The following is a 24274-nucleotide window of genomic DNA, read 5'->3' as shown; positions in this document are numbered from 1 at the left end:
GGATAATTATATCTTTAATATCCGAACTTTCATTTTTTTTTCTATTTTTATGTCTTAAAGAAAACAATAATAATCAAATGCTTAAACTTTTAAATTTTACAATTGGATATCTCCAAGTGATATGGGCAATCGGAAATTTATTTACAGGTGTGGATCTACTTTTAAATACACGACAGCTAACTTGGTGAAAAAGAGTTGAATTTTTTTTGCCAAATAAACCGATCGATGTTGATGTGAAAATTGTGAAGAATTTCAATTTTAATCTCTATTTAACGTTTTCACCTACCTCCACCTCTTTCTTTTGTTAGGGTAAAACGAAAGGACACAAACATTTCCACGTCTGCTTCAACTTCTATAGCCAATAAGCTTAGGTTTTATTTATTTATTTATTTTTTTTTGAAGAAACAATAAGCTTAGGGTTTGATTGGCTACTTCCCATCTTGAAGATTTGCATTAATGCATCGATAAAACATTTTTTTTGTCGTTAACTCAATTCGTCAATAAGCTTACCCATCTTGAAGATTTGCACGAATGCGTCGATGATTGTAAAATTAAAAATTTAGACACTAAAGACTTAATTATTCCCTTTATACAAAAACATGTTATAGTAGTTTAAACTTTGAAAAGGACCTATTGTACCTTTAAAGTTAAGAATTTTGGTAATTTCTCATGTCTCTACCCGGTTGCAATAGTACTTTTTTAGTTTTCTTTAGGTTTATGTGGTTAGCCTAACGCTGGTCTTTGGGTTGATGGATTAGCTCAGGAATTATGCACATTGCCTATTTGCATATGGTCGAAATAAGCAGCAGAGCCGCCTGTTCTCCCTTCCCTCAAACACAAACCTTAGAGGTCTGTTTAGCTGGGGGAATGGGATCTACCATGTGGAAAGCCAGCCAATCATTTTATTTCTTTAATAAATAATTTGTAAATCCAAAATTATTGGTAAATAATCATTTTTCTTTCTAATATGAACTCTATTTTAGTATGATCAATTTGAAAAATTTTGACTCCAAGATTTGAAAAAGAAGTACTGCAATATTGTTAAATAATGTGCGCATAAAGTACTTTCATTTGATTCAAATGCCAAGATTTTGAAAATAAAAATTCAAGGCATTTTTAATTCTTGACTTGTTCCAATATAAGTTTCTTAATTTTATAAGGTTGGCCTTGACCATCAATTGGAATAGCTTGATCATGTCCGAACATAAAAATTTTTTCAATCTAAGTATCTGAATTATTAAAATGTTGCAATAATAATTACATTTAGCTGGATTATTTTGCCAAAAAAAAAAATTAAAATACACTATTTTACTCAATAAATAATATAAAATATAAACATCAATTCAATTTATTTTTTATTTTTTTTAATTTTTACTATCTTATATTTTCTTTTTTCTAAAAAACTTAAAAACTTATAATTTTCTTTCAATTCAAAGAAAATAATAAAAGAAAAGAGAAAGAAATGAACCGTCTAGAAAAATAATAAAATAAAACAATCATTAAAATAGTTATTTTGACTTTCCGTTAAAATTCCCGTTAAAAACATTTAAGTATCGAAAAGTTATTTATTTTAAATATTTAATTATTAAATTTTCTATTTAGATATGACAAATATGATTCACCATTTAAAGTAATACTATCACTCTCTTTTGAAAGAAATGATTAAAATTAAAAAAAAAAAGATTCTTAGAATGCAACATTTGTTTAATTATGGGATTTTATTTATTAAAGTATAGTGGAATATACAATAGAAGGAGTGAAATCTTTGCACCTTAAAAATCGGCTTTACCAAACAAAATGATGGAACTAGATTCTCTTAATCCTTTACCAAACCTAAACCTTGATTATACCGAACATAGTCTTGGCATCAATCTAACATATCCTTTTCTAACTTTCATGCTTGTCTATTTTTATTTTTCTTAATTATGTATTAATTATTACATAGTACTATTTATATGCCTAAAGCTTATTCTTTTGCTCCAACATATAAAGTTTTGTCCTATAAAATACATGTACACGTATATATATTTACAATATTTTCTTTCTTTTTTTTTTTATCCCTTAATAATGAAATATCAAAATGCTCTACAACTCCTAAATAGTAACAAAAATATTATATATGATATTTATATATAAATGCTCTACAAATAATAATACTAATAAAATATTAATTACAAAATGCATTACATTAGTGCATCTTACCCTTCTCAAATGGGTAACAGCAGATGTACTTTTTTTCTTTTATAAATAGTTGTACCTTAAACCGTTGACAGCTATTAAAATAATTAACAGCTACTACAATAATTAATTTAACCAAGTATATTTTTAAATATGTAATTCCATGACCTAAATTATTGAATTGTACTTCTTGATGTATAACCGATATCAAAAGAATAATTGTTAACCCTTCATCTAAAAAGAACAATAATTTAGTATTGATATTTATCTATAGCAATATTCAATCCTCAATTGTAAAATTATGTGATCCCTAGTTTATTGGATTACAATCTTTCAAATTTTAATTTAATTATATTTTGTCCCTAAATTATTAAATTTTGAAATGCTTAATACATCTTTTATTTAAAAAAAAAAACTTAATCCAAAAATCAAATTGAATTTAAAAATGCCGAAAATAGAATGCCCTCACCAATTCATAAAATAATAAATTTTATTCTAACAAATTAAATTTTAAAATTAAAAATTTTGATAACGGTTATCTTCTAGCCAATTTTGATCATTAGCTTTGCTGAGTGGAGCTTATATATTTTGAATGGTAAAATATTAATACTCATGAGATAAAAGCGTTAAAACAGAATGCATCGGCATAAAGCAATAAAGTAAAAATTATGATTGTTTTGTATAAATAAACTGAAATTTAACCACAAATATGAAATGCTTTGCATATTGGATAAGCCTTTATGTTAAATCAAAATTTATACAATTTGAATCATTAAAAAAGAAAAACTCAAACCACTGTCAACCAAGCTAGGCTCTGAAAAACTTTTAGTCATGATTATATTTTTTTAAAATTAGATTTTTTTAATAAAATTATAATATATAATAATCCAAAAAATATTTCTAAATCCACAAATTGGAAATAGATTTGCTTAATCAAATATTTTTTTCCTTGTGATGCTAGTATTAACATAAATTATTTAATAATAAGCTAAAAACAAAGTTTAATTTCATTTATATATATTTTTTCTTTTAATAAAAAAATATTACAGTACGATCTTTATATTTTGTAAAATATAATTAGTTTATTTCTATCTTTTAAGATATATACTAAAATTTTTTGATTAATAAATAAGTCGATCTGAATTTATAAAAGTAGAAGGGGAGAGGGAGACAGGGCATCTGGCTGCACCCCACACACGCACATTAGGAGTAAAGAGTTATAATACAATGTCAGATATACATACACAAGTAAATAAAACCATATCAATAAATGCTAAGTATTAGTCAGAGGATAAAGTAAAGGAATACATAACTTTATTAATTAAGGCCTGCCAAATCCACCCAACCTCACTCCCATTATAGCCTCTCTCTATTTTATTTTTTTAATTTTTTATTACATATTTTAATATCTTTTCCTAATCGAAATGTACTTATGTAATTATAAATAACATTCTACTTTGAATACTTCATTGTAAGAAAAAAAAAATCCTAATGATAATAAGAGTGAATTATTTTATTTTAATTTCTCTTAACCAGAAGAACCTTTTATCAATTTAATAAGAGTGAATTACTCCAGTTTTGGACCTTCCAGTGGACTTTCAAAAAAAAAAAAAAAAAAAAAAGTTTAAACAGGTGAAGCATATAAAAATAATTTAATATGTTTAATTAAATGAAAATTGGTCCACTAGAGAGAGGCTATTGTGATGATATAATAATGCTATGACAAAAGTTGCCCGCCACATACTCTTATCAGAGCCTACTAACTATGCCTACGCTACGCCTCGCCTGCCATCCTTAATAGTCTCTCCCTATAAAAATGTCCAATTATTTCACAGCTCAGTCCAAAAATAATAATAATCATAAATGCTTTGTGCATCCTTTAAGCTAGGGTTTAGCATTTATGGGTTGGAATCTAAATCTATTTTCAGACGGTAATGCAATATCAAATTACGTCTTGATGTGTAAAATCAAAGCATTCGACAAAGCTTATTTAGTTCATTTTTTAAATTTAATTATTCAGTTTCAATTATAGTTTTTATATAATTATAAATTAAATAAATTAAACCTATTGAATTGATTCAACCAAATCAAATAATTTAAATTGATTCTAAACATAATTTAAATTTTATTTTTTTTTTAATTTTATTGATCCAATTTAAAATCGAACCAATCGATTTCAAACCCTACTTTAAACCCTGAAAAGGCTGATCGAACGCCTTTACAAATTCTTTGCTTTTTCCATAGAGATCTCTAATAATTCTTTGCTTTTTCCATAGAGAATTATCTTCCATGCATATATTTGCTTTTAAAGTTTACATTAATTAATTTGTGACACTTAAAATTTACGAAGATCTATTATAATCTTGAAACGTCGATGTACAATTATGGTAAATTTTCGCAAATTTTAAAATGTCACAAGAAATCGCGTAATTCCTAAAACGTCAAAAAATGTAAAATTATAATAGATTCCCATAAATTTTATGTAAAATTATGATAGATTTCCGTAAATTTAATAATGACACGAGACAAATCATGTAAATTTTAAAAGTAAATTTATGCATGAAGATGAAAAAGAAAATATCATAACTTTTATTTGAAAATAAGTCCATATTTCTAATTTATACATTAACTAGAAATTAAGAAGCTTCATTTCTCATGTCTGAATAAAGGGTTCCATAGGGTTGCATAAGGCTTTTCAAACAGACATTCGTTCAAGAGAGAAATATCTATTCTTTTTTCAAATAGAAACACACTTTTTGAGTATTTCCTTTTTTCCCATAGGGTTTTCTCCAAATAGAAAACACCTAACATTTTGAGAAACTAAATTTTTTTAAAAAGGAAAAAAAAAATTAATAATAGAGATGAACTTCTAACAAGCTTCACTTTCTTCATCAAAAGAACAAAAGCAAAAGGCACAAGGCTCAGAGTAAAATAAACAAAATAGGCAAACAGATAACAAAAAACTCATAGCCCTCAATTTACTAAATCTTTTCATTTCCACTTTGTTCCCTCTTTTTATCACCACTTCTTTTTTGCATAGAAATGTCTGCTCAGCTCTAGTCATCTTCTAAAGTCCTCTTCCTATTTGCTCCATGTCTCTAAGAACCAGTCCTCAGATTCAAGTCGTTGTGTTAGACAAAGCCCAAAAATCCCATTTCCAATGGGTTAAATACACTACTACTATAAATCAAATCGTCTCGTATCAGCACCGGCTCTATGGCTGCTTAATCTTCAAAGTCCGAGCAGGATGTAGTAAACCAGTGTTATAGGAAGAGCTATTAACATTCCAAATATAACTCTGCAAATCAAGAAGATGAAATAAAGCAATTGAGTATATGTTACAAAGTTCATAAACTGCTTTTATGAAAACTGCTTTTACATAAACAGCCATGATTGCTTATAAAAATTAAAGTAGATCATCTTTATAGGAACACTATAGTATCTAACAAGTAGAATGATCTGTATTTTTAAAACCAAGAAAGAAAAAAGATAATTGTTTAGAAGTAAAATAACAGTAAAGAAAAGAATTGAGAGTTCAAACCCAGTGCTCAATATATCTGGATGAACATTATATTCCTTTGCAAAGACAAAGGGAACAATTCCTTGTGGAAGAGCTGCCTGAAAATCGAAACATAATGAATATTCTGTTATCAAATGAGGGGAAAAGCAGCACAAGCATTCAAGAATGTCAATAACAAACAGTCATTTTATGGAATTTTTGACTGTTTTCAGTATTCCAACCTGCACTATTGCTACATGCAACAGAACTCCGCGTAGGCCTACCGCAATTGAAGCAGCAGCCATTACTGCAGGACCAGTAAGGAATCTAACAGCCATTGCAAAGGACGCGATTGAGTTTCCACAAGCAATGATTCTTGGCTGTAATGCCATGAATAATCCTGCAATTCCATCAACAATTTTCTCCAATAAGCAACGACAAATGCTTCGGTTCTATTAAACATGTAATATATCAAGCAAATAGATCAAGAAAATCAACATACCAAGACTAAACATAGCCATTCCAAGACCTGCATCGGATAGGATAGATATTGAACGAGCAATAATAGCAGGCATCACTATATTCCATCTGCAATAATTTAAACATTTACAAAGAATTTACTAAAATTATTTTAAATTTTGCTTTGAAATGACGTGGGTTATATGGTGAAGCATACTTGAAAGAAACAAGAGACCAAGTAAGGCCAATGAGACTGGAATAAGTATTGGGATTCCTTATAAGTTTTCTCCAAACCATAATAAGAATGAGTCTTGTCATAACACTAGCAGGTGGCATGGCAGTAGGCTTGGGTTCACCATCAACACCAGTCTTGGGGTGGAGCTCTGCTGTGGAGCTTGAACCAAGCTTGGAAAGCACTGGACCCTCACGGTCCACCCCATTTGTCACCGGTCTGTTTCCAAAACTGAACTCATCTCTACCAAACTCGTCGTTATCTAAAACGTCAAGAAAAGCTTGTTACTGTCTAAACAGAGGACTCTGTTTCTATGGAGCAATTTAAACAATCCCATGTATTAGTAATAATCTATACCAAAACATAGAAACAAATAAAAAGGGCTCAACTATAAATTAATGGGAGAGAAAGAGAGAAAAAGACACTGTTTTGATAAAGCAAATGGAAACAAAGACCAAAAAAAAAAAAAAAAAAAAAAAGGCACAACAAACAAAACCCAACAAACCCCACTTGAGAAAGAAGCAAAAGAGGTAAAAAAAAGATATCTCCAATCCAAAAACTCCATATTCAACAAGACAAATACAGTTACTTCCAATAAACACAACATTCCAAAAGACAATATACGTACCCAATTACATGCAGTCACAATCCCAACATGCAAGAAACAATCAGAAATCAAGAAACTCAGAAGCAAATATTATATATGATTGATTATTAGTGTTTTTACCTTTCTGATGTGCTACCCCACCAAAATCATTGCCATAATCCCCTCCTCTGAAGACATGAATCCCACCTTCTGATACTGGTGAAGCACTAGAACTCCAAACAAACATATGCAGGTCCTTTCCATTATCAGTCCCATTTGCTTTCTTTTTAACCCCAGGAGAGAAAATCCCTGCATTAGGTGGAGCTGGATAAGCACTTCCACCATTTGCTCTTGAAACGTTACCAAACAATCCAATTCCTCCATTTTCTTCATCAAACGGCAAGTTTCCGAAGTTGGATTGCCTTGGGCTCACGTTACTTGCATTCTTGCCATTAACCATTGAATAAAAATCAGTATGGTTAAAACTTGAGCCTCTTGGGGTTGGATTTCTTGAAGATTGAAGAGAGTATATCTCTGCATTAGTTAGATTAGATGGTCTAGGAGTTAATGAAAGGCCAGAATTTGGACCATGGGATCTACGAGAGAAAATTTCTGATCTTGAGCTAGTTGATTTCCTAACTGTAACGTGAAGCTTCCCATCTTCACCAAGTTCTGCTTCAGTTTGCAATGGCTCTCTTCCGTCTAAAGAAATAATATCAGAATCAACTCTAAAAGATATTATAGAACCAGCAGTATCAGGAAACTGTTCACCAATCAGGATTCTAGCTCCTCTATATTCAAATAGAAAGAGCATCAAAGTATACCATATTATGCACTGGAGGACAACTATTTGAACCATAAGACTTCCCGAAAAATCTCCATACATGCCCTTTAACAAAGGGATGCCCATAACAAGAGTGTTTGGAAGCGTGGAAAGAGAAAAGAGAGTTATTGACCATTCAAGGGAGCCTCTAGAGCTTATTCTTGACCAGACGGCTAAAACAACCAAGACTATGATTTTTTGAAGTGTGTCAGCTGCTATGAACCTGTAGTTCATAGCATATGGATTGTTGGTGGAGATAAAGTGGAAGGAAAGCAAAGGTACTGCAAATATAGCAACAAATCTGTTGATCCCTGAACACTGATCAGGGCTAAAGATTTTCCACCATTTCACAGAACCATAAGCTAAGATCATAGCCACATAAAGAGGAACCACAGCCGTAAGAACATGGTAGAGGTCTGTTAAACTGATCATTTTCTCTCTTTTTCTCTGGTTTTTGGTTTTTGTGGTCTTTATGGGTTTTTGTAGGTTTTAACGAGTAGCCGGACCGAAGAATAAAGTGAATAACAAAACCCAAATGGGATATTTCAGATTATGCAAGAAAAATGTTAGTTTTACAACTTTCCTGCAGTTTCTCGCAGATTTTTCTTCGTCTTCTCTACAATCAAACAGGCAAGAGACACAAAAGATAGCCTTCGAAGAGTTCGTAAATGCACGAAAAATTAACCCATCTGCATACAAACCTTGAAGAGAAGTAAACGATGGAAAGAAAGATACTAAAGAGAGAAAATCAGCGCAAGACAGAAAAAGCAAGAGTTTAGGAGAGATATAGCGTAGAGAAAGAGAAGTGGGGACGAGAAGGAGAAGGAGAAGGAGAGAGCATTATATTTAAGGCATTTTAATGGCAGACAAAGAAATAAAAGCTAGGGGCTTTTGAGAAGCTTTTTTATATCTTTTTGGGCAGAGAGAGATGTTCCTCCAAGGCATGCTACAGTCTGAAGAGGAAAGAGAAAAAGTAAAGAGAGCATAGTTGTGCTTGGACTGTAGAGTGAGAAGGAAATGACCAAACAGCATATATCAGAAACGAAAAGAAAGGTGAGAAAAGGGGCAAAGAGAAAAAGAGAAACAAAAACCAAAACTGTAACCAGAGAGCTTCAAAAAGATTCTTTCACTCTCTTTCCATTTAGTCGTCATTGTTGCTCATAATATATATATCTTTTTGTTTTTCTGTCTCTAGGAAAGAAGAAAGAATTTGTTCAGGGAGTGGAGTGGACCCTCATCCTTTTTATTTTGACTTAATTATATTAAAAAAAAACAACTTTTTTCATTTTTAATATAATAATAATTATTATAATTTGATTACGAATTTTCCTTCTATAATTTGGAGAAAAAAAAAAAAAGTTATCAAAACCTTTCATTCTTTGCATACGTAAAAAAACCAACTAAACTATCACTTAATTACCACATTAAAATTATATTTATGTTGAAAATACTTTTAATTTAATTATGTAAACTTTATATTGAATGCAGTAAATTATTTGATTTTAAATTAATTATATTACTTATTCTAATAGAGTATAGAACGTTGGAGGAATTTCAATCAAAGAATAAAGAAAGGATTAAAGGAATGCTTTACTGCAAAATCTCGAGACAACTTGTATTAATACTGTAATTACAAGCAAAATTGAATAGTCAATACCAGAAATGAAGAAGATAACAAAATGGAAATGGAAAAATGGTTGACGAATCAACTCGTAGGCAAGTGTTTGTAGATACTTAAATTTTACCAGAGTAATTGACTCAGTGATGATAATATTTTTTTTTATCATAAAATAGTTCTGGATATCCGATGGACTTGTTGAACTAATGATTTGAGTTTTAAGATAAGTGAGTTATTAGGTCATTTTTATATTTTCGGATTTCTAGAAATTTCACATCGAAACAAGGTATGGGAAGCGCTTCAAGTGTGCCTGCGATGTGTCCCGATGCACTGTCTCATTTTACATGTTATCCAAACCGTTTTTTATAAAAATTAGCCAGGTCTATTTCGGGGCTATCAATGGCCGATGCCACCTAGGCCCAAAATTAGGGCCTCCTAATCACCCATTTGCCTATAAATAGAACAAAGTTTTAAGGGATTATGGAGGATTTTGGGGATCCTACGGGAAACCTCTTGCAAATTCATACTCAATCTTAAGGTTTAATCTATAAACAAGTTTTATAGCCTAGATCTTAGAGAGTAATCAATTTTTAACAAAACCTCCCTTAGATTTTGTGACCATTTTTCAACAACTCATCTTAATCTATGAATCTCAGATTATTCATCAGGGATTAAAGCTCTTTGGGTGTTTTTGAACATTTGCACTCAATCTTTGAGATTTCTTCAAAACAAGGTAACACCTGAAAGTCCTAAGTTATTTCCTTCATCTTTCTCCTTTTTTTTTTTTTTTGGTGTGAAAAATCACTTTTATTCTTTTGTGGTTGTGAGCGGAACCAGTGATCAACCAAACAGCCCCTGATTATGTGTGTAGTGGCGCACACCACAACTCCATGGCGCACGCCACTACCTTGATAGCCAAACAACTTTAAGCTATTCTTTGGGTTATGGTCTAGGAAAGCCTGCACGCCACAAGAGATATGGCTCATCACATAACAGGTGGCGCATGTGGCTTTAATCCAGAAGCTCAGATTTTACTTTTTAAGCATTTTAATTCATCTCTATGGGACTTTTTTTTAGATCTAACACTAAGCATTATGCTTCTTATAGTGTTTTTGATTCATTTTCGCTCTTATAAACAATAATAACCAAGAAATGGATTGTTATAGTCATATATGTTCATCATTCATAATGAACATCAAATTCTTAAATTCAAATCTTGATTCTAACTTAAATATCTAACCTATTTTACTTACTGTCGTTTATATTTATGCTCTTTAAATTTCAGCAATTTAAGTTTCAAGCTCATTTACATTTATGCACTCTTTATTATATTGTTCTTTATTCATTATTTCACCAATCTCTAGCCTTTTATTTTGTCGGTGTTTATTTCCTTTTCTTTGTTATTGTTTGATTATTTAATGGTCATGCTTTTATTCTATAATTTGATTGATACTGTGATTTATTATGTTATAATTACTTATAATAATATTGTTTATGTATGATTTATTCCTTTTTTTTTTCTTTGATGCTTTATATTATTAACTGGGCGATATGTAAAAGGTTCATAATGAACTCTAATTAATTGCTCATTTGTAATATTTAAGGGATTGAGAAATTTTATTGGGATTTAAGGGTAGAATGTAACTTATAGGTGGATGGTTTGAAACTCTTTTCCCCTTCTCTTTCTTTGTATGATTTTGGTTTTATGTTTTGTTATTATTGTTGATTGTGTATAATGCTTATGAATCTCATATTTTATAAACTACATTAAAATCGACATCATCTCAATTAAAGTTAATTTCAATATATTGTTGTGAATACTCGAAGAGGCCGATTTATGACTACGTGATTCGGGCGCCTAATACATTTCTGAAATTGTACCCAATTTCCTTACCTAGACTTTGGTTAAAATTGAGTTGATCATTTCTTTGATCGGTTCGAGATTTTTTCCTAAAAGATGGTGGCGACTCCAAAATCTTCTCTTACCAGTGTAAGAGCCTGTTTTATTAGATTTTTTTTAATAAAGTCGCCTCTTTGAAGGTGAAAAAGGGTTTAAGAAAAGGAAAACCGCTTTTATAAGTAAAATAAATCTAAGCTAGTTTTTAAGTCCCGATGACGCATCTTTAGTTTGGTGACTCCATTGGGGATCGAATCCAAAATCTTTAGTTTTCTGGTTTTGGGTTCATGAAAGAAGTTAACTCCGATGTTTGTCCTGTTATTCACATCTTAGAATTGTTATTCACTTGCAATTGAGTTTTAATTATGTACATATATATTGGCATTTGTGACATTATTCTCTTCTTAATCTCATTTCTACCCAAAACCCTGAAGATGGTGTTGGGAATGTGGTCCTTTCACTCCACTCGACTGTTAGGATCCGCCACTAATACACACCACCCGTAAGCCCTGTACCTTTTACTATATCAAAAGAGTTAGCACAATCCTTATCACCATTAGCTTAGACCCATAGTTAAATGGGAGGAAATAGCCAATTCTCACTTACGGAACGCAAGACTTACTAACTCGGCTTAAGCTCATGTAATGACCTTAGCACTTTTCCCTAGATCTACCATAATAAAGTATGATGTGTTGTTGTATGATGCATTTATTAATAAATGTGAGAGACGTCAGTCAAAAACCCCATAGTGGTTTATGGGCCTAACCCATCCTAGGATTTTAGTTGGACATTTGACCATGAATTGTATGTGGGAGATATAAGGGTAGAGGTCATATATTTGTCAACTCCCATTCCCTATATCATTTGTATGTATATATTTCATGATTCCTCATGCATCACATAATGTGTTTTTGTTGTCATGGCCCAATCTTGTCGTTCAAAATGTCAAAAGGGAAAAGACCTAAGAAAGATGCTTGATTCAAAGCGAGCTAAAATAGCTCACTCCATTGTTGACATTTCAAATGAGGTCAAAACTCATGATCCAAGAAGGAAGCTCCTTTTGCTTCTTCACTGATGCATATGGATCCAAAAGAAGAGGCTCACCAACTTTTGCTTGAAATTAAGTAAGCTCAACTTGAAGCCATGCTCTCTTCCATGGTGTAGAGACTCATTTCACTCTCATGTGCAACATAGCCAACCGCCTTATGGAAATCAAGCATTTTACTTTAAAGGATGTTAGACTGTATAAAAGCTCTTAGGCTTGAGTTTCAAAAACATTGTAAATACTTAGATAGGGCCTTATTATGCTTATCATTATGTAAAGTCAACTTTTGGGGTAATGTGAAGCTCTTAAATTTATGACCAATATTTTTAGTGTCTTTGGAAAAATAAAGAAAGAAATCTCAATTGTACACAAATAAAAGTCCTTGCTCAAACATCATCACTATTTGAGGCAAAAAAAAAGAGAGTTAATTGAGAAAAAGAAGATTCGTAAAAAGAGTGAGAGACATTTTAAATATTTAGATACAAAGAGGCACATTTTGATTCTTTCATTTGTCAAGGGTCTTTCCTCACTCTTCCTTTTAAACAATACAAAAGATAATCCATAGAATTTGTTAATTGGGTCAAATCTAACACTGTACTTAATCATAAAATTCCAAAACCTGCTTAAGGATAAAAAGGAAGCCTTCGACTAGAGCTATGAGGACATGCCGAGCATAGACAGATCTATAGCAAAGCATACCATTCCTTTGTTTCTTGGGGTTAAGCCAATGAAACAGAAAAGAAGAAGGTTGAGACCGGAGTGGGCAGAAAAAGATTAAAGAGGAAGTGACTGTACAGATTAACACTGTATTTCTGGAGGTGGTTCACTATCCAGATTGGCTTGCTAACATCATTATAGTTCCTAAGAAGGATGGAAGGGTCAAAATGTGCGTGGATTATAAGGATTTAAACAACCAACGGATGACTTTTCACTCCCTCACATTGATATCTTAATTGACAGTGCAACTATGATGGGATGCTACTCGATCATGGATGGATTTGCGGGTTATAATCAGATTCTTATGGCATTATTGTATAAGACCAAGACTGCTTTTGTTACAAAGTTCTTGTTACAAAGTTCGAGACTTTTTATTACTAGGTAATGTTGTTTGGCTTAAAGAATGTTGGAGCTACTGATCAAAGGATGGATACTACTTTGTTTTATGAAATGATCCATAAGGAGATAGAAGTTTACATTGATGACATGATTATCATGATAAAGACACTAGAAGAGCATCCAACAACTCTGGAGTGGTTCATAGGTAGAGTAATCAAATACAAGCTACTGTTGAATCGGAAAAAGTGTGCCTTCGGGGTAACTTCAAGTAAAGTGTTGGCATTTATTGTCGGTCCAAAAGGCATAGAAATTGATCCGGTTAGAATCAAGGCAATTCAAAAAAATGGAGCTGCCTAAGACGAAAAAGCAAGTGAGAAGTTTTTTGGAAAAAATACAATATATCAGTATGTTCATATTAAAGTTATCTATCGCATGTGATCCAATCTTTAAGCTATTAAAGAAAAGATAAGTTGACCAAATGGAATGATCACTACCATATAGCTTTTGATAAGATCAAGGATTATTTATTAAGTCCCCAAGTTTTATGCCCACCTAAAATTGGGAACCCGTTAATCTTATACTTGACAGTGTAAGATGCCGAAATTAGCCCCATGTTGGCACAGGTTGATGAAGCAAGAGTCTAAAAGGCAATTTATTACTTCAACAAGAAGCTTCTTCCAAATGAACAGAAATATAACTTAATCGAAAGAACTTGCTTAGCTATGGTTTTGGCAACTAGAAAACTTCGTCATTACTTTCAGTCGTACAAGGTGATAGCAGTCTCAAGAATGAACCCGATGAAGTATTTGTATGGAACACCAGCATTGGTGGGAAAACTAGTAAGATGGTTAATCCTATCATCTGAGTTTGATATAGAATATGCTATCACCGACTTCCTGGCAACACATCCAATCAAAGACAATGAACAATGGAAAATCGACTTCCCTAATGAACACTTGAACTTAATAGAAAAGAAAGAATGGAAGCTCTAATTTGACGGGTCAGCTTATGCTAAAGGGTCAAGAGTAAGCATCTTGTTAGAATCTCCACATGATGAAGTTATCTCGATGTTGAAAATGGCTTCGATTTGTAGTTACGAATAACATGGCAAAATATAAAGCTTGCTTATTTGGTGCCATGGGATCTTCCTAAGGTGGTTAAATCTTAAAAATAAAAAGTGTGGGTTTGCTACCAGATTACAGGTCTCGATAGGCTATACACTAGATGGAGGTGAATTGTGATTTATAAAAATTAGGCCTTAAAGACCTTTTTCAGAAACAGTAGAAGCAATAAAATTTTCAATGAATATCCAGATTATAAAAGTATTTAAATTACTTCATCATATAAGCAATTTAGCATATTCATCAAATTATCAAATTTGGAAATCCACCTGATTCTAGCTCACTGAAAATAGAGCTATAGACACAATTTTTTCCCCAAAAGGACTCAGTGATGATAACCTTTTTCGTGATAAAATGAATTTGAGACATCTGATGAATTTGATTATCAGACCAATGATCCGGGTTTAAGGAATGTAACCCGTCAGGTCATTTTCATGTTTTGAGGGTTCACATCGAAATAGGGCCTAGAAACGCGTCTCAGGTATGCCCGTAACACGTCCTGCTGCACTGTCTCATCTTGCATGCCACTCGGGCTGATTTCGTGAAAATATCACCCGGCTCGATTTTTGGGGCCCACCAGTGGCAGTTGCCACCTAAGCCCTAAATATTAGGGTAACATTCTACATTTGCCTATAAATATGGCATTGTGGAATGTTAAATCGCCATTCTTAAGTCTGGTTGTGAGGGAAACTTGGGATCAACCTAAAGAGGGCATTCCATGTTGAAGTGGTGCATTGAAGGCAGTAGTGACGCAAGCCACTACATGTGGCGTGCGGCACTAGCAAAAGCCCTACGCAACTTCTTTCCAAATGCCTTCTTTTGCTTATTTTTTGAGTTTTCTAATCAGGGCAAGGTCTGTACGCCACTATGTGTGGCGCATGCCACTTCGATTGGTGCATGGACCTTCATTTCAGAATCTCAGCCCCTTAAAATAAATAACTATGCTTTGATTCTAGCATCTAGTCGAGTTAAGGAGCATCCTTGCTTAAAGTATGTATACAACTCATTTTTGGCCTGGATGAGCAAATAAAGAATGAAAATGGGTAATGAGAGTCATAGTTGTTCATCATTCATGATGAACAACAAATTTTGAACTCAAATCCTATTCTAAGTTAAATTATAATGTTTTATTATTCTGCCATTTACTTTCCAGCGCTTTAAATTCCAGTCCTTTACTTATTATGCTCTTTACTTTAATGCTCTTTAATTTATGTAAATCTAACCCCTTTAACCTTAGTTTAGAACATTGTAACATTAATATTCATCATTTCCATCATTATTGAATGAATGTATGATCTGTGATTCCGTGGATGATTTTATTTCTGTGTTTGTTATTCTTGATGTTTTTAGATAGTGCTTTATTATTAAGCTCAATGAAAAGGGTCCATAATGGATTCCTAATGATTGATTGTTTGAAATTTTTAATGGGTTGGGAAATTTTGAAGGGATGAGGGTAGATTGTATTAGTAGGAGATTGATTGTAATTCTTTTCCCCTTCCCCCTTTCTTTGCATGTGTATTTAATGCTTTACAGCAAAATGCTTGATTGACATGGTTTTTAAAAATTGCATTAAAACCATTTTACTCCTCAATTAGAGTTAATCATATTATTATTCATTGTGAATGAATGGACAACAAGGAGGCCGATTTAAACCGGACGATATGGGTACCTAAGACCTTCCCAAAATTGTACCTAACTCCCGAACCATATCTCTGGTTTAAAACTGAGTTAGCCGATTCCAAAGAATTGACTAATTCGAGGATTTTCCCTAAAGAGAATGGTGACTCCTAAATACCTTGCTAATGTAAGAGATATGTTACAATCCCTTTTTAAAAGGATCGCCATTTCTGAGGATTAATAAAATGGGATCAATAAAGAGAGAGCCACTTTGTTAAATAAAATTAACCAAGCCTGTTCCGATTCGATTCTTTCCTTGGAAAAATCACACGCGTCCTTTGAAAGGGATTTTTAGAAAAGCCTCATACTTTGGTAAGAATTTTAATTTTAGGAGTCGCCACCCTCTGTAGGGAAAATTCTTGAATTAGTCGATTCTTTGGAATCAACTAACTTAATTTTAAACCAGAGATAAAGCTCGAGAGTTAGGTACGATATTGGGAAGGTGATAGGCACCTATATCGCCTAGTTAAATCGGCCTCCTTATTGTCAATTAATTCATAATCATCTAATAATACAATTAACTAAGATTGAGATGTAAAATAAATTTTAAATGCAATTTTGGAAAACATGTCAATCAAGCATGTTATTGTAAAGCATTAAATACCCATGTAAAGAAAGGGGGGAAGGAGAAAAGAATTACAATCAATCTCCTATTAATACAATCTACCCTCATCCCTTCAAAATTTTCCAACCCATTAAAAATTAAAAACAAGCAATCATTAGGAATCCATTATGAACCCTTTTCATTTAGCTTAATAATAAAGCACTATCTCAAAACATCAAGAATAATAAACATAGAAATAAAAATCATCCACTGAATCACAGATCATACATTCATTCAATAATGGTGGAAATGATGAATATTAATGTTAGAATGTTATAAACTAAGGTTAAAGGGGTTAGATTTACATAAATTAAAGAGCATTACATGGTGTTGGGTTGAAGTACATGACGAGCCAGGACAAGAAACTATGGTCAGGCTTCAAGTCTTTGAAGTATTTCAGCCAGGCTAGTTGGTTCATGGGGTGAATTTGCCACAGGTCATCAGGAATGGATTGAACAAAAGATGAAACTTGATTTCTGAAAGCCATGGAGGGAAGGGGTTATTGAAGAAAAAGGCTGTTTTGAATGATGGGGGATGAAGAGAATGAAGAGGGAAACTTCTATTTATAGGAGTGGAAAGGCTTCAGGGAATGCGACGCTATCACCATCTGGCATGGTACTTACTGTCGATGGTGGTTGGATGGGCATTTATGTGTATATCACTCCGATAGTTGGGCATTTATGCCTGCGTTAATAAAATGGATAGCTCTTATAATTGGATGATTGAGCATTTATGTCCGCATTAACCAAGCTGGACCACTCCTGCAAATGAGTAGGACGTATCCTTTTTCTTCTTGTGGTTTTTGTTCAGTTCTCATTTTATTGCTTTTTGCCCTTTGTAAAGTAAGGTAGATGGGCGTTCATGCGCGCATTAACCTAGTGGACCTCCCTGGCAGGTAAGTATTACGTTTCATTTTGGTTTTTGATTAATTCTTATTTTATTTTGCAATAAATTGGTTGAGCATTTACGCCTGCATTAATGAGATGGACCACTCTTGCAAGTAAGTGGGGTACTTCCATTTTGTGTTTTTGTGTTTGTTTATGCAGGAATAAAGTGAAGTCTCAAAAATTGTAAATAATAAACATGTAAGTAACACTGTAACAAAAGAAAAGTAATAATACTGTCATAAAGGAAATGTAAATAATATTGTAAAATAAATGTAAAAACACTGAAAATATGCTCCGAGGAGATACAAAATGTCACAAAAACGCAAACAAAAATGGAGAGGACCGGCTAACGTCGCCTCCGACTGGGACCCGCTACCGCCTGCCCGATAGAGGATGGTGGATGTGTCGGAGCATCGTCAGATGAAGAGCCATCATCATCATCATCCTCCTCCTCGGAGAAGTCCAAAGGAATCCCCTCCACCTCCAGTCTAGTCCGGAGCCTATCAACCTCCATCTGGAGACGAGCAACAGCACCGGACTGATGGGACTGATGTCTCCATAACCTGCCAATCTCTAAATCTTGTGGAAATAAAAAAAAAAAAGAGAAAGATAAGAGGAGTATACAACGCAAAAAGCAAAGAGCAAGAGAATCATACCCTCTCGTGAAGCTCTGGATACAGCCTGGCAATGTAAGACCGGGCAAAGCAGAATCGCTGGTACAACTCCTGATATCTCTGAGCAGGCGCCTGCAAACGCAGAAAGGCACTCAATAAAATTCCTCCAGGTAAAAATCTCTGACTTAGTAAATTTGTTTTTCTACTTACGTGTGTGGCATGCTCAGGATCCAGCTGTAGCTGTGGCGGAGCCTGCTTAAGGTCAGCTGATGGCCGGTCCGAGGCCCAGAGTGGGGTCCAGAGCAACCTCCATGCCCGGAGGGAAGGGGACATCTCCTAGCACGGCACCTGTAGGCCCAGCCGAAGCATCAGCCTCCGCCTGCGCCCTATAGTACGCAGGGGTCCGATGTCTCCTCCTATCCTGCATTAAGTCAGAACAAATGCAGTTAATTACTTGATCATAGTGATGAAAGAGAATCAAGACTGAGAATAAAAGAGTTACCTAAAAATATTCCCGGACCTCCGGTAATCTGGCCTGCAGCCGGGTGGTGAGATAGGAGGCATAATCACCATGGATCAAGTAAACATCGGCTGGCGAGCCATCATACTCCAGCAACTTGTCCTCCGGAGTCATCTCCTCCAAAATGCACATATGGCGAGGGGGAGCAGCGGGCACGCGCCTCTGGGCAGTGGCAACATGGATCTCGAAGAACCTCTCCCCCAAATAGTACCAGTCCAACCAATAGCCCTGCAGCAAGACTCTGGACCGGGTAAGGGCCTCTGCCAAGGCACGAGGAGGATAGGCCACCCAAGCATCTCCCTCCCATGGAGTCAGAAGGAGCTGCAAAACAGAAAAAGTCAGTAAATAAACAGTAAAAATGAAAGAAGACATGCTACTCAGAAAGCTCCTTATACTTACATCAGCTAAGCCCCTATCATTAAGATAGCACCTCCAATAGTGTGGATTCTCGGAGCTGGAAAAAAGTATGGTGGCGATGTGCCAGATACCGAGGAATCCGCCAGGCCTCAGCAGAAGTGTCACTCTCCGGACCACCGGGATAGATCCGGTACTCATAGGCCCACACCTGTGACAAGATTCCAACAGTTAAGTGTAAATTTGAGTGATTGAAAAAATAAAGGAAGAAAGCCAGAAGGATAGGTGTCTTACCTCGAGCGGGCGGAGGAACTGCCAGTTAGACTCACCGCTACCCCTGGTCCATACATCTAGACCATGGTAGAGATGAGCCAAAGCGAGAGAAGCCCAGTCATAGGAGCCGACAACGCTCAAGTCCCGTAAATAGGCCAGCACGGCGGGATCTCCCTTATTCTGGGAGGTGCATAGCAGCTGAGAGGAGATAATATAAAAGATAAATGACCTCGCCGCTGGTCCCTCTCCTCTCGAGTATAAGCAGGAGCTGCAGGTCTGGCATCCGCAGGTAGCTCTCTCCATGCTGCCAATCTCGTGCGGATCCGCTCGGCCCAAAATTTGTAGACCACCTCATAGGAGACGTACCCCTGAGCCGTGTACCTAGTGCGCGTAGGAACATCGAGTAGGGTCCTAACGAGCTCAGCTCCCAGTGCGGCAGTCTGGTACCGAGAATCTAGAGGAGCAACGTCGCCATCAAACCCGAGCCTAGTGATCATAGTGTAGTCGGCTGGAGTCAGGGTCATCTCTCCGAAACCGAATATGAATGAGTGGGTGCAGTCGTTCCACCGCTCCATCAGCGCGTAGTGCATGGCGGGTGGAAACCGGGGCTGAGTCCGGCGAAGTCCAGCGGCATAATCTCCAAAACTAGCAGCAACGAATCGGGGGGTCCAATAAGTCCCAAAAAGCAGAGGCATCGGTCGAAGATCCGCCAGCACGGGCCTTGCCCAGATCAACCTGTGTAAGAAAATTCATTCAAACAAAGAATTAAAACTAACACTTGTCTATTTTTGTTTTTCATGGTAGGAAAATAGAGCGTTCAAGCTTCTGGCCAGGCACAGTTGCGTCACGCAACTACAGCCGCATCACGCAGCTACGAAGCTGCGCCACGCAGCTTGTCACAGTTGCGACTACTGATTAACAGCCGCGTCACACAACCACGAAGCCGCGCCACGCAGCTTGTCCAAACCGCGTCTCTTGACTAGCAGTTGCGTCACGGAACTGTTCTTTCAAAGAACAGCTGTGTGACGCATCTGTCGAAGGTGATGATACGGATCAAGGAAGCAAGGTGAAGGATCCTCTAGCTCTACCCGTGGGGCCAATCACAAGAGCTCGTGCAACCAAGCTACGAACAGCCTTGAATGCATTTGCTCAAGAACAAATCACATTGGAGCTTCAAGATCATAATTATGCAAGATGTGAGATTGAACTTGAAGAAGCACCAAAGCTTGTTATGATGCTTGAGGCGTGCAATGAGGCTGCCATTTGATGCATTTTACATGATTCTATACTTAGGCAAATTTAGGAGGTTGTTATCTTATTATGAGCTTAAGTATGGGTTGTGTAGGGCCTTCGGCCCATTTGCCCTATTTTGTTTAAATTCTTTTAGTGGACTTAATTAATTAAGTGTAAGGTTGGTTGGGCTTATTTTCTAGAGTAGGGCCAGCCTAAGTTAGTTAATGTTTAAGTCAGGATTGTTTTAAGTAGTTAGCTTGGACTTGTATTTAATTAAGCCCATTTGGGCCACATTAGGGATAAGCTTGGGCTAACTTAAGTTAATAGCTAAATTAGGGTTAGCTTAGGTTACTTATAATGTTGTAAGAGTTGCACAGCAGCCACCATTGAATTGAAATCAAAACAAAACGTTTTCTTCTTGTTCTTTCAAGAACAGATTGTGTTCTCTTCATAGAACCAAAATATCCTTAGTAGTTAAGCTTGTGAGTTCTACAAGATTAATTGCACCAAGAATTTCAGAGTTGTTTTCAAGAGTACTTGAAGGTAAGTTTCTGATTCTTGTTCTAAATTCCTTGCTTTCTCTCTTCAAGAGTACTTAGGGGTTAAAGGGATTGTCGGGTACTTCCGAGATTGCATGCTTTCCGCTAGATGTTCCTTGTTGATTTGCAAGAGTACTTGTCAATTGGCTAGGGTCGTATCATCTGGTATCAGAGCCAAATCAAAGTTTTGGGGTAAGTTCTGTTATCTTAGTTAGGAATTTGAGTTTTCTTGTTGTTGGATTCATTGTTGTTTATCTTCGTGTTTTCTTTTCATTCTGAGATCTACACATTATCTCTTTAGATCTTGTTGGATCTAGACATTATCTCTTTAGATCTTGTTGGATCTAGACAATTTCTCTTTAGATCTTATTGGATTTAGATAATTTCTCTTTAAATCTTCTTGAATCTAGTTTTCTCTTTGTATCTTCTTATTGTTTGCATCATTTTCTAGTTACCCTTTTGACTAATTCAAGATTTATCTTTGAACATTCTTGTTGTTTGCTTATTTCTTGATAAAAAAAAAAAAATCTGGATCTGAATTGGTTGTTAAAGTCATTACCTACCTAAAATTGAATTGGGAGACACAAAAATCATTGTTGGACAAAGACATTACCTACCTAAAATTGAATTGGGAGACACAAAAGTCATTGTTGGACTAAGTCATTACCTACCTAAATTGAATTGGGAGACACAAACCATCCACTTATACCTTGTTAAGCCCTTACCCTACCTAAATTGGGTCACATTTGTAGGTTAAGTGAGGATATAAATCAAAAACGTTGTGCTACAGTAACTTGCTACAGGAACTCAGAAGCAAACTTGCTACAGTACCTTAAAACGTCTGCTACAGTAACTTGCTACAGGAACTCAGAAGCAAACTTGCTACAGTACCTTAAAAATTTTTTTTTTTTTTGGGTTTTCTTTGTTTGCTTGCTTTGATTGGGTAGAATTAATTAGGTCCATATTTGGTTTGCTTTGTAGCGAACTAAATTCATACACTATATCCCTAAATCGTCTTTTAAATTCTAGTTTCAATTTCTTATTTGTGTGCTATCTTTGCTTCATTTAACATTGCTAAAGTGTTATTTGCTTGTTCCTACACTTTAGTTTATTGATTTCTAGCAATACACCTTTCTTATTCTTGTATTACCATTCAAACATTGTGATTTCTTGATAGAGTTTGTGCATTACTTAATTATATTCTTTGTTTTTCCTAACTTTCTCTTGACTTTTGTAGCACCTTTGGGATTCTGAAGTGCAATTATTCAAGTGGAAAGAGTGGTAAAAGGCTGGAGTGAAACCCACATATTGAAAAAAAAAAAAAAAAGCCAAATAAGGAGAGAAACACGTGAGGGAGTGATAAACTAACTATTTCCTTAGTTTTTGCAATCTTATTTCAGGATGTCTAATTCATCTAGAGACAAGGATAATAGCCCTCTCAAAGTTGAAGATCCAAAACTACAAGCCTTTCTAGATGCTTTCTCTGGAGAAATGGGACGAATCACTAGGCTTATGGAGAGCTTTAATGACAGACTGGAGATTCAAGAGCAAAAGACAGAAAGACATGACCCTAATGCCACAAGGAGGGGTGCAAGCACTTCCAAAGAGCACTCTAGACAACCTTGGCATGAAGAGTATGAAGAAGAGGATGATGAATGGCATAGAGAGCCTATGTGGGCAAGAGGAGGTAGAAATAATAGAGGAAGAGGAAGAGGGATTGGTAGAGGCCGTGTTTACAGAAATGAAACTTACTATGGAGAGGATGACGAAGAGGTTGACACACCATTAGATGGTAACTTGGGTAACATCAAACTCAAGGTGCCACCTTTCAAAGGCCGAAACAATGCAGACGAATACTTGGAATGGGAGAGGAAGGTCGAGATGATCTTTGAATGCAACAGGTATACTGAAGAAAAAAAGGTGAAAATTGCAGCCTTAGAGTTCCAAGACTATGCTCTATTTTGGTGGGATCAACTTAATCAGAGTCGAAGAAAAGTGGGAAGACGACCTATCCACAATTGGGAAGACATGAAGGAGGTAAAGAGAAAACGTTTTCTTCCTGAGCATTATTTCAGGGAGTTGCATCAGAAGCGTCATAGACTCGTCCAAGGAGCCAAATCAGTAGAAGACTATCATAAGGATATGGAGATGTGCATGGCTAGAGCACACATTGAGGAAAATGAGGAGGTGACCATGGCTAGATTCCTAGGTGGCCTTAATAAAGACATAGCTGATGCATTAGAGATGTACAACTATGATTCCATGGAGGAGATGCTGAATATGGCTATGAAGTTAGAGAAGCAGAGAAAAGGGAAGAGCACCACATCATATAGGGCTGCCAACAACAACAGCAATTCTTGGGGTGCTAGATGGCCTAAAAGGGAGGAGAAAAAGGAGTTTCAAAGCTCTACACAAAAGGGGACAGATTCAGTGCCTAAGGCATTCACGCCTAATGTGCCAACTTATTCAAAGGGTTCAAGTTCCAATACTCCTAGTAGAGACATCAAATGTTTCAAGTGTCTTGGGAAGGGCCATATATCTTCTCAATGCCCTAATAGGAGAGTAATAGTGATTAGGGATGGATACACCTATTCTGAATCTGAGGATGAAGAAAACCCAATGCCACCACTTGAAGACTGCCATGATGATGATGAGGTTGATGATGAAGTTTTACAACCTGAGATGGGACAATTACTAGTTACTAGGCGAGTTCTCAACATGCAAGTTCAAGAGAAGAGCTTAGTACAAAGAGAGAATATTTTCCATACTAGGTGCTTGGTACTTGACAAGGTATGTCTTTTGATTATTGATAGTGGAAGTTGCACTAATGTAGCTAGTTTGAGCATGGTGCAGAAATTGGGTTTGACATGTGTGCAGCACCCAAGGCCATATAAGCTTCAATGGCTAAATGATATGGGTTCTGTAAGAGTAAACAAGCAGGTGAAGGTGCCATTTTCCATTGGAAGGTACAAGGATGAGGTCACTTGTGATGTAGTACCTATGCTAGCTGGGCATATTCTTCTAGGCCGCCCATGGCAATTTGACAGGCGAGTCCAGCA

General features: G+C 35.3%; 1 protein-coding gene and 1 long non-coding RNA gene across 2 annotated transcripts; one reads left to right on the top strand and one right to left on the bottom strand.

Moving 5' to 3' along the window:
• Window positions 1-4988: 4988 nt before the first annotated feature.
• Window positions 4989-8856, bottom strand: LOC105643406 (putative auxin efflux carrier component 1b). The gene is made up of 6 exons (XM_012228517.4): window positions 7096-8856; window positions 6354-6630; window positions 6180-6265; window positions 5920-6077; window positions 5720-5796; window positions 4989-5476 (listed from the first exon to the last, which is right to left on the bottom strand). Exons 1-6 carry the CDS (start codon window positions 8207-8209, stop codon window positions 5410-5412), a joined length of 1779 nt encoding a protein of 592 aa, XP_012083907.1. The 5' UTR covers window positions 8210-8856; the 3' UTR covers window positions 4989-5409.
• Window positions 8857-9883: 1027 nt separating this feature from the next.
• LOC110010470 (uncharacterized) lies at window positions 9884-10609 on the top strand. Its single transcript, XR_002285457.3, has 2 exons — window positions 9884-10128; window positions 10233-10609. It is a non-coding gene; the product is annotated as an uncharacterized LOC110010470 (long non-coding RNA).
• The last annotated feature ends 13665 nt before the right edge of the window (window positions 10610-24274 follow it).

The sequence above is a fragment of the Jatropha curcas genome, chromosome 2 (assembly GCF_041381405.1).
Source record: "Jatropha curcas cultivar XTBG-Jc1 chromosome 2, XTBG_Jcur_1.0, whole genome shotgun sequence".
In the NCBI taxonomy this organism is placed as follows: Eukaryota; Viridiplantae; Streptophyta; class Magnoliopsida; order Malpighiales; family Euphorbiaceae; genus Jatropha; species Jatropha curcas.
The sequence above is the reverse complement of the archived record's forward strand: the minus strand, read 5'-3'. Positions and strand labels throughout refer to the sequence as shown.